Source organism: Mangifera indica, chromosome 15, assembly GCF_011075055.1.
Source record: "Mangifera indica cultivar Alphonso chromosome 15, CATAS_Mindica_2.1, whole genome shotgun sequence".
Lineage (NCBI taxonomy): Eukaryota > Viridiplantae > Streptophyta > Magnoliopsida > Sapindales > Anacardiaceae > Mangifera > Mangifera indica.
The window spans coordinates 13106160-13122102 of NC_058151.1; the positions used below are offsets into that span (position 1 = coordinate 13106160).

At 33.2% G+C, this 15943-nt stretch overlaps 2 protein-coding genes and 1 pseudogene across 3 annotated transcripts; all 3 read left to right on the forward strand.

Annotated features, from left to right (window-relative positions):
* The first annotated feature begins 1193 nt into the window (after nt 1-1193).
* On the forward strand, nt 1194-2737 carry LOC123197529 (annotated as a pseudogene).
* Nucleotides 2738-4821: 2084 nt separating this feature from the next.
* On the forward strand, nt 4822-6495 carry LOC123198270 (UDP-glycosyltransferase 83A1-like). Its single transcript, XM_044612946.1, has 2 exons — nt 4822-5367; nt 5441-6495. The coding sequence occupies exons 1-2, from the start codon at nt 4836-4838 to the stop codon at nt 6334-6336; spliced, it is 1428 nt and encodes a 475-aa protein (XP_044468881.1). The 5' UTR covers nt 4822-4835; the 3' UTR covers nt 6337-6495.
* Nucleotides 6496-11457: 4962 nt separating this feature from the next.
* Nucleotides 11458-13222, forward strand: LOC123197233 (UDP-glycosyltransferase 83A1-like). 2 transcript variants are annotated; one of them, XM_044611426.1, is made up of 2 exons: nt 11458-12071; nt 12167-13222. In XM_044611426.1, exons 1-2 carry the CDS (start codon nt 11579-11581, stop codon nt 13054-13056), a joined length of 1383 nt encoding a protein of 460 aa, XP_044467361.1. In that variant the 5' UTR covers nt 11458-11578; the 3' UTR covers nt 13057-13222. The 2 variants fall into 2 exon arrangements, with proteins under 2 accessions (XP_044467361.1, XP_044467362.1); XM_044611427.1 differs by having other exon boundaries at nt 11464-12065.
* Nucleotides 13223-15943: the final 2721 nt, after the last annotated feature.

Genomic DNA, 15943 nt, shown 5'->3' on the forward strand with positions numbered 1-15943 from the left:
AGGCTCCTTTATGGGGGTTCCATTGATAGAGCATTAGGTGAGGGTTAAGGGTAGAGACGATAGTGGACTGGGTTGGTGTTGCCTATCAGACTTATGAATCGAATCAGACTTAAAGCTTATATAGTAACAAATTTTATAAATTGAGTCAATCTGATAAAAGTATGAGCCCAATAGACTTATCCTATATAGACAGGGTCTAGGCCCTACAATAATAAGATGACTTGTTAATTTTTTTCAAAAAATATTTTTTAATTAATTTTTTTAAATTATGTTTTTTTTTTAATCTTCAATGGTAACATATTGTGCCGAGCCAAATCATAGGCCCTCAGCGTAGGCTCACCACTTGGATAACCCATAGGCTTGACACAACTCACTACAGTATAAGTCAGGCCCTTCGATGCCAGACTTTTTTCCCCGGCCAGCCAAATTGATGCCTCTAGTTAGAGGGATCTATTGTAATTGTGCATTTATATTAATAAGAAAACCTAGCATGGCTGTGCATTAGTGAGTACGCATGCACACACACATATATATTATGAATTTAGTAAATAACTAAAAAAGAGAGAATATTTATAACTAATTTTAATTAATAATTTGAAATCTTATTAAATGATTAAAGTACATCAATCCACTTCAGAACCATGATAATACAAATCCAGAAGCAGAAGAATATTAGGACTTAAAAAACCGCCCATGTACAGGCAACAGTCTGATCACATTCCATTCCAAATTCATATACATACATACATACATACATACATATATATATATATATATATATATATATATATATATATATATATATATATATATATATATATATATATATATATATATATATATATATATATATATATATATATATGTATGTATTTATGTACACACACACACACATATATATAAATAAGAACCACAGAAATAATTAGTGCAATCAGAACAAAATCAAGATTGTTTTATGTGAAAGCCACAACATATATTTCATTGTTGAAGACGTTTCAACAGTCACATGAGTGTGACAGAGAATGCAATTAATCAAAGAAGGGACCATTATGATAATCAAATTACAAAAACTAGTTTATTCCAGCTTTAAGATTCCATATAAAAAATGAACTAACATGAAGTTTGGATCCTTCTTGTTGCAGAATGAGCATAAAATATAGCATGAAGCTGCATGGAAAATGGGAGAAAGTAGAATGGGGAATCCACATGTTCTGGTCATTCCTTATCCGGCACAAGGCCAAGTAATTCCTCTAATGGAGCTTTCACAGTGTCTGGCCAAACATGGCCTCAGAGTTACTTTTGTGCACACAGAATATAATCACAAGCTTGTCAAGAATGCATTGTCAACAAAGGAAGATAAATGGGGTCAAAATCAGATTCACCTTGTTTCTGTCTCAGATGGGTTGGAATCACTGGAGGATAGGAATAAGCCTGGAAAGATTTCTGAGGCAATATTGAGAGTTATGCCAAGGAATGTAGAGAGGCTCATTGAGAAGATTCATGGATCAGCCAATGATAAAATCAGTTGTGTTCTTGCAGATCGGAGTCTTGGTTGGGCCTTGGAAATTGCAGAGAAGATGGGGATCAAGAGAGCTGCTTTCTGTCCCGCTGCAGCCGCACTTCTGGTCTTGAGTTTGAGCACACCAAAGCTCATTGATGATGGAATTATTGATTGTGAAGGTATGTACTTCCGTAGAACTTCATATAACTGCCTTCGAATTTTGGCCTTGGAAGTAAGGTTGATTTGTTTTCAATCCTTGGCTCGAACTCAGCTTGTTTGATTCAACCTTGAGCAACTCGAATTGATTCTAGCTCAACTTGAAAGACCCTCTTAGTACAGTTTTAAGGTTTTGAACTTCTCTTTGCAGGAACTCCCCAAAAAAGCAGATAATTAAGTTGTCACCCACCATGCCTGATATGAACACAGAAAACTTTGTATGGGCCTGCCTTGGAAACAAGGATTCACAGAGGAATATTTTTGAACTCATGGTTAATAACAACAAATCTTTGAAATCAACAGACTAGCTGCTTTGCAACTCAACCTATGAACTTGAGGCTGCAGCATTCACCTTGGCTCCAGAGATCCTACCCATCGGCCCCCTTTTGGTCAGTACCCGGCTTGGAGACTCAGCAGGAAATTTCTGGCCTGAGGATTCCAGTTGTTTGAAATGGCTGGATCAACAACCACCAAAATCAGTCATATACATTGCATTTGGTAGCATGACAGCTTCTGAACCAATCCAATTTCAGGAATCGGCAATGGGGCTTGACCTCTGCAACAGGCCATTCCCGTGGGTTGTGGGGCCTGATGTTTCAGAAAAAATGAATAATGCCTTTCCAGAAACAGTTGAGGAAACAGTTGGGCACCTCAACAGAAGGTTTTAAGGCATCCTATGATTGCTTGCTTCATGAGTCACTGCGGATGAACTCCGCAATGGAAGGTGTTAGCAATGGTGTCTCGATCTTGTGTTGGCCTTATTTCGCCGACCAGTTCCTCAACCGAAGATACATTTGTAATGTGTGGAAGGTTGGATTGGGGCTTACTCAAGACTCTAAAGGGATCATTATACAAGATGAAATCAAGAGTAAGGTGGAACAACTGCTGGAGAATGAAGAGTATAAAGAAAGGGCCTTGAAACTTGAGGAGCATGTCTTAAACAACATCAAAGAAGGAGGTGATTCTTATAAAAATTTCAAGAATTTCATTAAATGGTTATTCAATTGGATGCCTAAATGACGGTATGTAAATTAAAGATAAAGTAATACATCTCAACAGTTTAAGAAATTATAAACTATATAACTAGTATTGTTTTATCATCTTCAGGTGATGTGAGACATCAATACATACCTAACATATTTTTCATGTTTCATAGATATAGAATTTGTCCTAGTGTTACATGATAAAGGAATAATTTACATATTTCTTTCACTAAGAACTTTTGCAGAAAAGAATTATTTCAAAATAAGGCCAATTTGGAAGTCTTACCAGTCAAAATTATGGATACTGTGTGACAAATTTATACAACAAAAGCTTTGAAATATTTCCCCAGGCTCAATTAAAGGTCTAATCAGTCATCTCTGCTAAATCAAATCACATGAATACAGAATTCTAGTAATCATTTCATTGTGCAGGCAGAATTAGCTAAAGGGTCAATTTTGCAAATTAATACCTGAAAGTGAAAGGAAGTTTCCAAATATTATAGTGACCATGGCTGAGTTCGGAAAGCTACAGAATGAGTAATTGTTATGTCAAGTTCATGAGTTATGGTTTATAAATATACAGAGATGAAAACATTTTAGAGTTTTAAGAAGCTGATGCAGTTGTTGGAATGTGACCTTCATATCAAGAGGCAAAAAGCTTCAATCAGCCGCCTGCTGCAACATTTGAAGCTGCCTCTGAATACCCTCTTGTTGTGTCAAGTATCAGGCAGCTGGTGTCTAGCCTCATGTGGCTGCACCTCTTCTTTGAACCAACTAAAGGGTAGCTACTGCAGGCCATTATGTATATGAGAGTTACAGACCATAAGGTAAGAAAGAACAAATGGGAAATCCACATGTTTTTGCCTCTCTATTGATGTGATTTTTTCTCACTAGCTTATGTATGCAATTTAGAGTATTGCGCAAGATGAATTATGGTAGCAACAATTATAACCTGATAAGATTCTTATGTCTATTATGGTGTAATATGAATACAACAAAACAAAGTAAAAAATAGAGTTAAAACCCAATATTTTTAGAATGGTTTGATTTGATGACAAAATGTCTACGTCAAAGTGTAAATATTAGGTCATATATGTCTTGTATATGGTGAATATAGTAAGTGGTTTTTGAACTAATGTGTTTTTAGATAACATTTGGTCTCTCAAGATGTGTGTGTTTTGTGTATTTACTTTGATACTGTTCTCCCTAGTTTTTTTTTAAATCGGTAGATCTAATGGAAAAAAGTTACGATAATCAAGAGATTTTTAATTTAAATATAATACTAAAAATTTATTCTCACTCTAATTACAATATTAGAAATATCATGATTGGAAATGTGAAGATTGATATGAAAGATGATAGGAAAATTTTTGTGAAAGATTCTGAGTACATTTTTTGGTAGGTAAAGGTCTTTTTGCTGCCTGGAGTTGGACTATATACTTGTGTCCCATATGTTGGTCAGTTAGGAAAACTTCTTAGATGGTAGCACCATGTTCACTGGTTGTAGTTGCTTGAGTAGGATCATTCGAAGAGAAATTCCATGTGCGGTAGAATACCGTATAGCATACCTTATCCTGCAGAATGTGCTGTAATGCCTTCAATGGAGCTCTCGCAATGCTTAGTCAACCAAGGATTGAAATTCGTCTTGCAGTATATGTTTAGGGTTGTAAATTCAAAGGGAGAACAGTGACACTTGTTGTCAGAATATTACACAAACTCACTCTAATAGTGGGCAGAATATTGTACCGGGTTGTCACAAAATTACAGCCCATACCCAAAGGTCTAACAGGTTTTGTAGTACATCAGATCAGAGAAATTAATTCACAAAAATAAAAAAAATTGAGCTCATCTGTCCGAGCTTGGGTTTCAAAAGATTTTTTTGACTTAAGACATTATTTACAAGGCATCATAACTATTAAAAAAGAGTTTTTTTAACCTGATCCAACCCGAGTACAGATCCATTCCCACCCTCAATCCATCTGTATATTAAAAAAAAAAGTCAAAAGATAAAGACAAAAAGATGACAGCGAGAAGATGAACGATGACAGCAAAAGATGCTCAGAACGAGATCACCTGGGGACCTCCAAATCTTCATAAAACTTGTAGTCCACATGATATATAGATTTGCGAAGTCAATGCTTGTTCTTAGTCAAGCTAGCACAAGAGAGAAAACTGAAATGACTGGTCCACATATTCTGGTAATACCTTTTCCAGCACAGGGCCATGTAATTCCCTTACTTGAGCTTTCTCATCGGTTAGTCAAGCACGGCCTCAGGGTCACGTTTGTGAGCACGGATCATGTTCACAAGCGGATCATCAACGCCTTGCAGGAAAAGAATCATGTAGGAGATGATCAAGAGATCAGCCTGGTATCGATTTCGGACGGATTGGAGCCCTGGGAGGATAGAAATGATTTAGGCAAGTTATGTGAATCACTGGTAAAAGTGATGCCTGGGAAGCTGGAAGAGATCATAAAAGAGATCAACAACAAAGAGGAAGGCGGAAAGATTACTTGTGTTATTGCTGATGTGCATGTTGGAGTGACCCTGGAAGTAGCAGAGAAACTGAAAATCAAGGGAGCTGCGTTTATGCCAATGGCGGCAGCGGCTCTGGCCTTGTACTACCATGTTCCGAAGATGATCAATGATGGGATCATTAACAAAGATGGTAAGACAGCAAAAAAATTTATTTCATTTTTTTGTGTACGTACTTAGACTAAATATTTGCCCCTTTTTTTCAGGAACTTCGATTGAGAGACAAATGATTAAGTTGGGAGAAAACATGCCTGCAATCAGCAGTGCAAATCTCATCTGGAACATTGGCGATTTATTTACCCAGAGGAGTATTTTTCAGCTTATCGCTAAGTGCACAGAAGGTACACAAATGGCAGCTGATTACCTGATTTGCAACACGACGTATGAGCTTGAGACTGAAGCATTCAATGTTGTTCCGAAAATTATTCCAATTGGACCTCTTTTAGCAAGCAATAGAGAAGGAAATTCGGCGGGACATTTCTGGCCGGAAGACTCAAGTTGCTTGGCATGGCTGGATCAACAGGAACCGAATTCAGTCGCTTATGTTGCATTTGGCAGCTTCACAGTTTTGGACAAGACCCAATTCCAGGAGCTGGCACTGGGGCTTGAACTTACAAACAAGCCATTCTTATGGGTTGTGAGGCCAGACATTACCGACGATGCAAATGAAGCCTACCCAGAAGGCTTTACAGAAAGGGTAGCCAACCGTGGGAAAATGGTGGGTTGGGCACCTCAACAGAAGGTTCTGAGTCACCCTTCCATTGCCTGTTTCATGAGCCATTGTGGTTGGAATTCCACCATGGAAGGAGTAAGCAATGGGCTTCCTTTCTTGTGCTGGCCATACTTCGCTGACCAGTTCATTAATGAGACCTACATTGCTGATATTTGGATGGTGGGACTGAAGTTCAACAAAGACGAAAATGGGATAATCAGTCGAGAAGAAATCAAGAGGAAAGTGGATCAAGTGCTTGGTGATGAAAATTTCAAAGCAAGAGCTTCAGAACTGCAGGAATTTGCATTGAAAAGTACCAAAGAAGGTGGGCCGTCTAACCAGAATTTCAAGAAGTTCATTGACTGGTTAAGGGCATGGGAAGTGGATTAAGACATCTATCTACCAATGGATCATTTTTAATGGAAGAAATAAATTTGCGTGCACATCTTTGAATTTTTCTAGATTTAAATAATGTTGTTTATTTAATTATTAAATATAACATTCAAATAATACTTTAACAAAACCCACAAATATGGGACGGGCTGTCAATTTCAGAGGCAACTAAATGTATAATCTAAGCATTATAAAAACAAATAAGGTCGTAAACTAATCAACTTATTTCAAACTTGATGTTAGCTAATTTGGTATGGCTCGATATGAGTAAAATATTAATAAATGTATAAAATTTTTAAATATAACATAAATATAAATATAAGGTGATAATTGATTAATATATAAGTTATAAGAGTTTAAATTTTTTTTTTTTTTTAATTCAAAGGTTAAAAATATGATTTTTTCAATCGAGCTTGAACCTATTAATGTAATTATAGGGATTCTTGATTATTGTATGATTGATAATAATTTACCCTTAATTATAGTAATTGACCTTAACATAGTTATCGTATAATTTTTCCCTTTTTATAAAGCCTTGTTGTATTGCATAAATAGGCACTCTTTTGTAACACAAACTGAATATACAATCTTCATTTTATAATATGGTGTCAAAACCCATCCGAATTCTTTTGTTGTTTTGAATTCTTTTAGTTATCTAAAGCAATACCTTTGCTTTGTCTATTTTTGTTGGCTTACCAAACCTCTATTTGTTTTATCTATTTTTGTTGGATTATCAAACCTATCCCTAAAACAACCCAAATACAATATACCATCCTTGATCATTATCCATCATATCTACTTTTACAAAATCTTCCATAACATGGAGAAAAATGTTTCCAAGCCAATTACCACTACTTTGATTGGATCGAACTATAACCTAAAGGTACTTAGTATGACGAGTTTTTTAATTGGGTGGAAACTCTTGCATGTTATTAATGGAGATATTTTTAAATTTGTGCAAGAGAAAGATAAAACCAACACTAAGTTTGTAAAACGATTTGAAGATTAAGATAGCAAAAATAATCAAATTATCACATGGTTTTGTAACACCTATATTCCCACTATTCATAATCAATTTGATGGTTTTGACACTACCAAAGAGATTTCAAATTTTTTAGCTAATCGATTTAAAGCTACTAGACTTCCTCACTATTATCTATCTTGGACAAGCTTATTCAAATTATCACATGGCTCTATGTATTGAATATGAGGCAATTAGAGCCTCTTCATTGCATCGACATCCCCTTCAAACTCTAGATATTGTTGTTCAAGAGATTATATTTGAAGAGACATGTCTTGCTTAGATAAATCTCCATAAAATGACATTGTCCTTGCAACTACATATTCAAGTTGTCTTACCAAAAATCAAGAGCAAAATATTGTAAGAATTGTCACCAACTTGGTCATATTTTTTCTAATTGTCCTATTGTTAAATGCAGATATTATCATAGAGTTGAATATTATATTGAAAATTGTCTTATTTGGCCACCAAAACGAAAAGGTAATACTGTAAACCCAAGAATTTCTCCAAATTTGGATCTTTGGCTATTGTTGTTGTTGCTTCCGAGGGAACTATTGCTATCACCATGAGTGACTTTGAGGTTCTTCTCAAACAGATTATCTCTTTTAATTCTCGTTCCCCTATTGCCTTTTTTGTCACTTTAGGTAAAGCTTTTTGGCTTTTGTTGCAATCATATGACCTCTAATCTCTTTGTTATGACAACTAAAACACCAATCTCCTTCCTCTCACCTATACTCATTGCAAATGAAACAAAATGCCCATTACCCATATTAGGCATGCTTCCGCTCCTAATCTTGATCTACACGATATATACTTTGTTCCCAATCTAGTTTTGAATCTTATTTTCGTTGGACAATAATGTGAATTAGGCTTCATTATAACCTTCTTTTCTTTTGGTTCTCAAGTATAAGATCTACAGACAAGCCAAACTCTTGGGATGGGTTACAAAATGGGAAGATCATTTGAGCTTACCTCTCTTTGTCTTCCTCAAAAACTTGTGTTTGTTGCTACAATAACTATTTTTCCTTTACACTAGTGGTATCTTCGTTTAGGTCTTGCTTCAGTTGGTATACTTTGTCTTTTAATATCTCGTGGTTCGTCAGTGTGATACCCTTAAGCAAATCCCACATCGACAAAGCACGAAAAAAATGTTGGGTCTATCTGTATTTTGTCTATATATCTCACATCGGTTAGAGGTGAGAGAATTTGACTGGTTAAATAGCCTGTGAGCTCCTTAAACTGTTAAGACATGTTTTGGATTGTAAAGCCCAAAAGTAAAATCATGATCGATTGTGTGTCCAAAATGGATAATATATTGACAGTAGGTAGGGTTATTGGACCAGAGATGTTAAAAATAGTATCAGAGCGGCTTCGCATGTCCTCTTGAACAATAGTGGGGCAAACCTCAACGAAGACGTTGAGTCCTGTAAGGAAAGGTATATGTGATACCCTTAGACAAATCTCACATCAACAAAGCACATGAGAGATGTTGGGTCTATCTATATTCTGTTTATGTATCCCACATCGGTTAGAGATGAGAGAATTTGACTAATTAAATAGCTTGTGAGCTCCTTAAACTGTTAAGATGCTTTTTGGATTGTAAAACCCAAAAGCAAAATCATAATGGACTGTGTGTCCAAAGTGAACAATACTTGATAGTGGGTCGAGTTATTGGACTAGGGATGTTATAGTTAGGATCTATACAATTTGAGTCATTTAATTGTTTAAATTGTCAATTTGCAAAATAGCCAACTTTGTCTTTTAATAATAATGACTCTATTTTAGATGTTCCTTTTGGGCTTATTCACTCTGATATTGGGGTCTTTCCTCTATTTCATTTGTCAATGATTATCGGTATTTTGTTTTATTCATTAATGATCATTCTTGTTTTACTTAGATTTATTTTCCAAAACAAAAGTATGAAATATCACAAATTTATATTAACTTTGCCAATATAATTAAAACTCAATTTTCTCACCTTATAAAACTTCTTCAAACTGACAATGCTATGAAATATCGAGATTCTTCTTTTCTTCAGTTTCTTTCTCAACAAGTTATTGTAATTCAATGTTCTTGTTCTTATACCTTCTAGCAAAATGGAAAGGTTGAATGTAAACATCATCACATTCTTGATTATGTTTGTGCCCTCCTCTTTTTTGTCTCATATTTGGAAAAATTTTGGGAAGAAACAACTCTAACTATAGTTTATACAATTAACAATATTCCTACTCAAGTCCTTAATAATTTGTCTCATTTTAAATGATTATTTGGTAAGCCTTCAGATTACTCTATTCTTAAACCTTTTGGGTGTGCATGTTTTGTTTTATTACAACCTTATAAACATACAAAATCAAAGCCACAGGTTTGCTTATGTTGTTTTCTTAGCTATAACATAGAAGAAAAAGGTTATCGTTCTTTTACTCTATGTTAATGACATGATCATCAGTAGAAATGATGAAACTTGTATTTCCAAAGTACAATAGTGTCTTAGTCAACACTTTGAGATGAAAAATCTTGTTTCCCTAAGTTATTTCTTAGAACTTTGGCTCCATTGGTTATAGGAAATATGGGTGTCAAACACCATTCTGCCACTATTTTTCATTGTGATAATTGAAGTGCTATTCAAATTTTTTGCAATAATATATTTTATGAACACACTAAATATATAGAAATTTATTGTCATTTTGTATGTCATCATGTCTCTTGAGTATTATCAATCTTAATTTAGTATCATTAGTAAAACAAACAACATATATCTTCACCAAATCTTATCTCCCTAGTCACTTTCAAGAATTAGTCACCAAACTCAAATTGGCATCAACTATACCACCTTGATCATAGTGATTTAATCACTATAATTGAGGCTCAATTACTATCAATCATGCAATAATCAAGAATCTCCATAATTATGTTACTAAAACCAATTATTTTTGTCTCAAACTCAAACTTGAACTAATATTTACAAACTTAATAAATTTAGGTTAACGATATTTATATAAATTCGAATCAAATTCGAGGCAAACAATAGTTAACTGGCTCAGAACAAGTCATTCTTTACTCACATGCCTGCATTGATTACTCGTTCAGTGCTCCTGACAACTCATATAGGAGTAGCTAAATCACCAGCCAAACTGGCTGGAGTAGCCCAGTTCGGCAGATCATAAGATAAGAAAAATGAAAAACCCACACTCACAATCAGTAGGAGACAAGCGGTATATACCCATCTGGAGTTCCATAATGATTAATTGCTTGGTGAATGCAAAATTAAAGACGAGATTTGGAACTCCAAGAAACTGCCATGAAAAGTATACACAGACAAGGTCTTCAATATTTCTTGTGATGGCAGTACTTTGGTGACCAATTCATTATAAGTACATTTGCCAGATTTGGAAAGTCGGATTGAAATTCTAGAAAGAAGAAAGTGAGATCATCAAATGTGAAGAAATTAGGAGCAAGGTGGATCAGGTTTTTGGTGACGAAAATTTTAAACCATCTCAATGAAAGGATTAAGGCATAGGAAATGAGAAATTAAGAGCAAGGTCAGTCTGATTTTGAAATACAATGTTAAAATCATTTTCCATGCATAAATGAAAATACAATGTTAATTTTTCGTATAATTCATACTAAGAATTTCACATATTCAAAAGAAAAAACCTACGATGCATCATTAATAAGTACTTATCAATATATCCGGATTATATGTTAAATATTATTTTATTTTTAATTTAAAATTATTCGATCATATAATAGTATTATGTACCTAGTTTAATACTTAAAACTGAGTATACATAGTTTTATTATGTAAAAAACTACTATAATTGACTTATAAAATTAAATATACAAATATTTATTATTAACTTATATATTATATAATAGTATACGATTAAGTGATGTAATTATTTTTTTTTTTTTATATTTCAATATTACTTAATCATATATTATAGGCTAATTTATATAGATAAATTAAGAAAATATGTTTTCTTATACAAAGATTCTAAGTTTCCTTGAGTATAACAAGAAATGGATAATTGAGCTACACAACAACCAACAAATAATTAAAGTTATTTTACATGTGATGTCAGTGCTCACGGATCCTTCAACTTGAGATCCAGGGGATGGCCCTCCCTCTCCATAATTAAGCCCTCTCATGCACAGATATCAATATGTTCAATCAAAAAAGCTAGCTGCATATCAGCGGCAAAGCAAAGAAAGAGAAAAATGAGTCGTCCACATATTCTTGCAGTACCTTATCCAGCACAAGGCCATGTAATTCCTCTACTAGGGCTTTCACGGCACCTGGTTAAGCATGGCTACCGAGTCACATTTGTCAACACAGAGCACACTCACAGCCGGGTCATAAATGGCTCACAAGAGAAGAGCTGCATAGGGGATGAAAATGAGATTCGTTTCCTGTCCATCCCAGATGGGCTGGAGCCCTGGGAGGATAGAAATGATTTAAGCAAGGTATATGATAAAATTATTCAGGTGATGTCCGAGAAGCTGCAGGAGCTTGTAGAAAAGATCAACAGAGAAGAAGATGAAAAGATCTTTTGTCTCATTCTTGATGGATCTGCTGGGTTTACCATCCCAGTTGCAGAGAAGATGAATATTAAAAGGGTTGCCTTTTGGCCTGCAGCAGTTGCATCTCTGGCCTTGTTTAACAATATTCCAAAGCTAATCGATGATGGAATCATAAGAACTGATGGTAAGGGTCTGATTTTTCTCACTCATTGTTATTTTTGTTTCAACTGTTGGATGCGAATTTTTTTTCAGAATCAAGGTAATGAAACATAAACTTTATTCCAGGAAGTCCGATCAAGAAACAGATTATTCAGTTGGCGCAAAACATGCCCGGAATTGACTGTACAAAGCTTATTTGGACTAGCATGGGCGGCGAAGACTTGGCCAGCCAGAAGAGAATCTTTGAGGTTCTAAATAATTGTGTCCAAGCTGGACAAGCAGCGGATTACCTAATCTGCAACTCAGCATATGACCTTGAACCTGGGGCTTTTGCCTTGGTTCCTAATATTCTTCCAATAGGGCCTCTTCTAGCCAGCAACGGTCGAGGAAATTCAGCAGGATCCTTCTGGCCAGAGGACTCAACTTGCTTGGAATGGCTTGATCAACAGCAACCTAAATCAGTCATTTATGTTGCATTTGGTAGCTTCACAATTCTAGACAAGACCCAATTCCAGGAGCTGGCGCTGGGACTTGAACTCACCAACAGACCATTCCTGTGGGTTGTGAGGCCAGACATAACTGATGAACCAAATGAAGCCTACCCAGGAGGGTTTCAAGACAGGGTAGCCAGGCGCAACCGACTGGTGGGTTGGGCACCTCAACAGAAGGTTTTGAGTCATCCTTCCACTGCCTGCTTCCTTAGCCATTGTGGTTGGAATTCCACCTTGGAAGGTGTAAGCAATGGGGTTCCTTTCTTGTGTTGGCCATACTTTGCTGATCAGTTCATTGATGAGAGCTATATTTGTGACGTTTGGAAGGTGGGGTTGAAGTTCAACAAAAACGAAAACGGGATTATCACACGAGAAGAAATCAAGAGCAAGGTGGATCAGGTGCTGGGTGATGAAAGTTTTAAAGCAAGAGTTGTTGAACTTCAGGAATCTGCTTTGAAAAGTGTAAAAGAAGGAGGTCAATCACACAGGAATTTCAAGAATTTCATTGAATGGATCAAGGCCTAGACCCTTAGCAGGAGACTTGGGTCATCCAATCTGTTAGATTTGTATCAATTTGGACTGTGAGATCTACTTATAAACCATGAATAAATTGTTTTATTTTAAGAGCTGTTTTGAGAGCTTCACTAATAAAAGAAAGTTCTTGTGATATAAAGTTATTTAGTTTTTTGTATTTTCTTGAGTTATTGGTGTATATTTTTAAAATTTAGTCAACTGCCATTGTTCGTGACATAAATATTGTTCCTTCCTGATATTGATGTAATAAGAAGAATATCATGGCAATCGTTTTCTCTAGTGTTTTTAAAATCAAATCAGATTATTTGGTTCAATCAGTTAAACTATAAATTAATTTACAATTTGATTTAGTTTCCCAATCCGATTTGATCTATATAGAAATATTAACTTATTTAAAATTCGACCTAATTTAATAAATTTATTGAATCAAAAAAACTATTTAAAACCAATAATTTGTAATTAGTTTTTTCTATCTATATAATAAAGTGTTAATTGTTTGATTAATTAAATTGAAATCATGTTTTATATGCTTTATGTTTAAAAGAATACAATAAATATTTAATACTATTAAAAAATAAATAACAATTTGACAATAAGTTGAACAAGTTGATTATCCAATCGAACCATAACCGAATAAGATGACTAGTTTAATGACTGATCTTGTTTTTTCTCAAGTCACGTGTTAGATGTATTTTTTTTAATTGCACACTTAACACAAGGAGCATGCACCATCACTTACAATAAATACTACTAATCTATATGTTAATATTACATATCACTTTGTGATTGAATAAATTTAAATTAAAGATAAATAATATCTAATTACTTAACTAATGACATTTAACCAAATCTTTGTAATACCCCTTCTAAAAGTACTGTCATTTACAAAAAAATGTCACTTACTTTAACTATTAGAGCATGTATTCACTTAATTAAAATCATTCATTCAATGCATAATTTGAAAATGACCAAAATATATTCATTAAAATCATTAACCGAAAGTGCAAAGGATATCATTAATAACAATAAAACATTATCTAAGTCTCGTATACAAAACAATTAAATAATAGTCCAAACACATAACAATATATTAAATAAAAAAAATATCATTCTCTATACCAATCGACCTCGAACACTACAACCATCACTCTCTCCTATCACCTACAAAACAACCAAAAAGAAGAATATGAGTGATAATTACTAAATAAGTAGGAACATAATTTAAACATTTTTATAATACATATTTTGCCCTTCAACCCAATTCACCCTAACTTGGTCATCGAGAATATACTATAAACTCTAATATTGATGACATGATCTTTATTATTCATAACCATAACTCAAGATTTACTTTAGTCCCCCAAACTGGCTGGAATAGCACAGATCGACGGATCATAAGATAAGAAAAATGAAAAACCCACACTCACAATCAGTAGGAGACAAGCGGTATACCCATCTTGAGTTCCATAATGATTAATTGCTTGGTGATGCAAAATTAAAGACGAGATTTGGCACTCCAAGAAACTGCCATGAAAAGTATACACAGACAAGGTCTTCAATATTTCTTGTGATGGCAGTACTTTGGTGACCAATTCATTAAAGATAAGTACATTTGCCAGATTTGGAAAGTCGGATTGAAATTCTAGAAAGAAGAAAGTGAGATCATCAAATGTGAAGAAATTAGGAGCAAGGTGGATCAGGTTTTTGGTGACGAAAATTTTAAGGGAAATTGAAAATTTTAGCACTATTTTATTTTGTTTATACAAAAATATCATCTATCCTAAAGTTTTCACAAATATATCACAATAGTAATCACCTTCCTCAAAATACCCCTCTTCAATCTTTCATGCACAAATTCTCTCTCCTCTACTTTACAATTTTTTTCTCTCTTCTTCTAAAGTGATAAAAGAATCAATCACTCTCTCTTCTGGAAAAAAAGTTGAATTCTTCAGATTTCAAAAACAAAAGCAAGAAAGAAAATACTAAATTCTTCAGATTAAGAATTCTTCAAAACAAGAATTTAAAAAAAAAAGAGTAACCCACAAAAAAACTCAACTGGAAAACAATGACCATCGAAAAAGTGTAAGAAATGCCCATTGAAGAAGATCACATTTAGTAGGATTTAACTAGAAAAAAAAATTAACATTTAAGAATTAAAACTTAAAAAAAAAATTTACATTTAACCTAAAAAAAAAAAACTTGACGTGAAATCTGGGAATTAGGCCAGGTTGGCGTTAACGTCAACCTGGCCTGTACATAAAAGGGTTGGCAACGCCAACCCTTATATGTATATAATGTATTTATATTAATATATATTATTATATTAATTTTATGTATTATAATTATATTATATTATTATTATATAATATATATTATATTATATATTATTATAATAATATATATTATATTTTAATATTATTATAATATTATATTATATATTATAATAACATAAATAATATATTATTTTATAATTATATTAAAATATATTATATATTATAATAATATATTATATTATTAATAATTATATAATAAAATATATATAATATTATAATTTAATAAAAAGCCAAGGTTGGCTTTTCCGCCAACCTTGGCTTTATATATATATATATATATATATATATATATAAATATATATATATATATAATATATATATATATATATATATATATAATATATAATATATATATATATATATATATATATATATATATATATATTATATATATATATATATATATATATATATAATATATATATATATATATATAATATTATTTAATTAAATAATTAAAATAATATTATATATTATATTTAATATATTATAATATATAATTATATTATATTATATTTTATATAATATATATTAATATAATATAT

Bases quoted from the DNA above. Each gene is read 5' to 3' on its own strand.
- LOC123198270 (XM_044612946.1), top strand. From the start codon at position 4,836: ATGCTTGTTCTTAGTCAAGCTAGCACAAGAGAGAAAACTGAAATGACT. The intron at 5,368-5,440 runs GTAAGACAGCAA...CCTTTTTTTCAG, and splicing joins TGGGATCATTAACAAAGATG to GAACTTCGATTGAGAGACAA.
- LOC123197233 (XM_044611426.1), top strand. From the start codon at position 11,579: ATGAGTCGTCCACATATTCTTGCAGTACCTTATCCAGCACAAGGCCAT. The intron at 12,072-12,166 runs GTCTGATTTTTC...ACTTTATTCCAG, and splicing joins CATAAGAACTGATGGTAAGG to GAAGTCCGATCAAGAAACAG.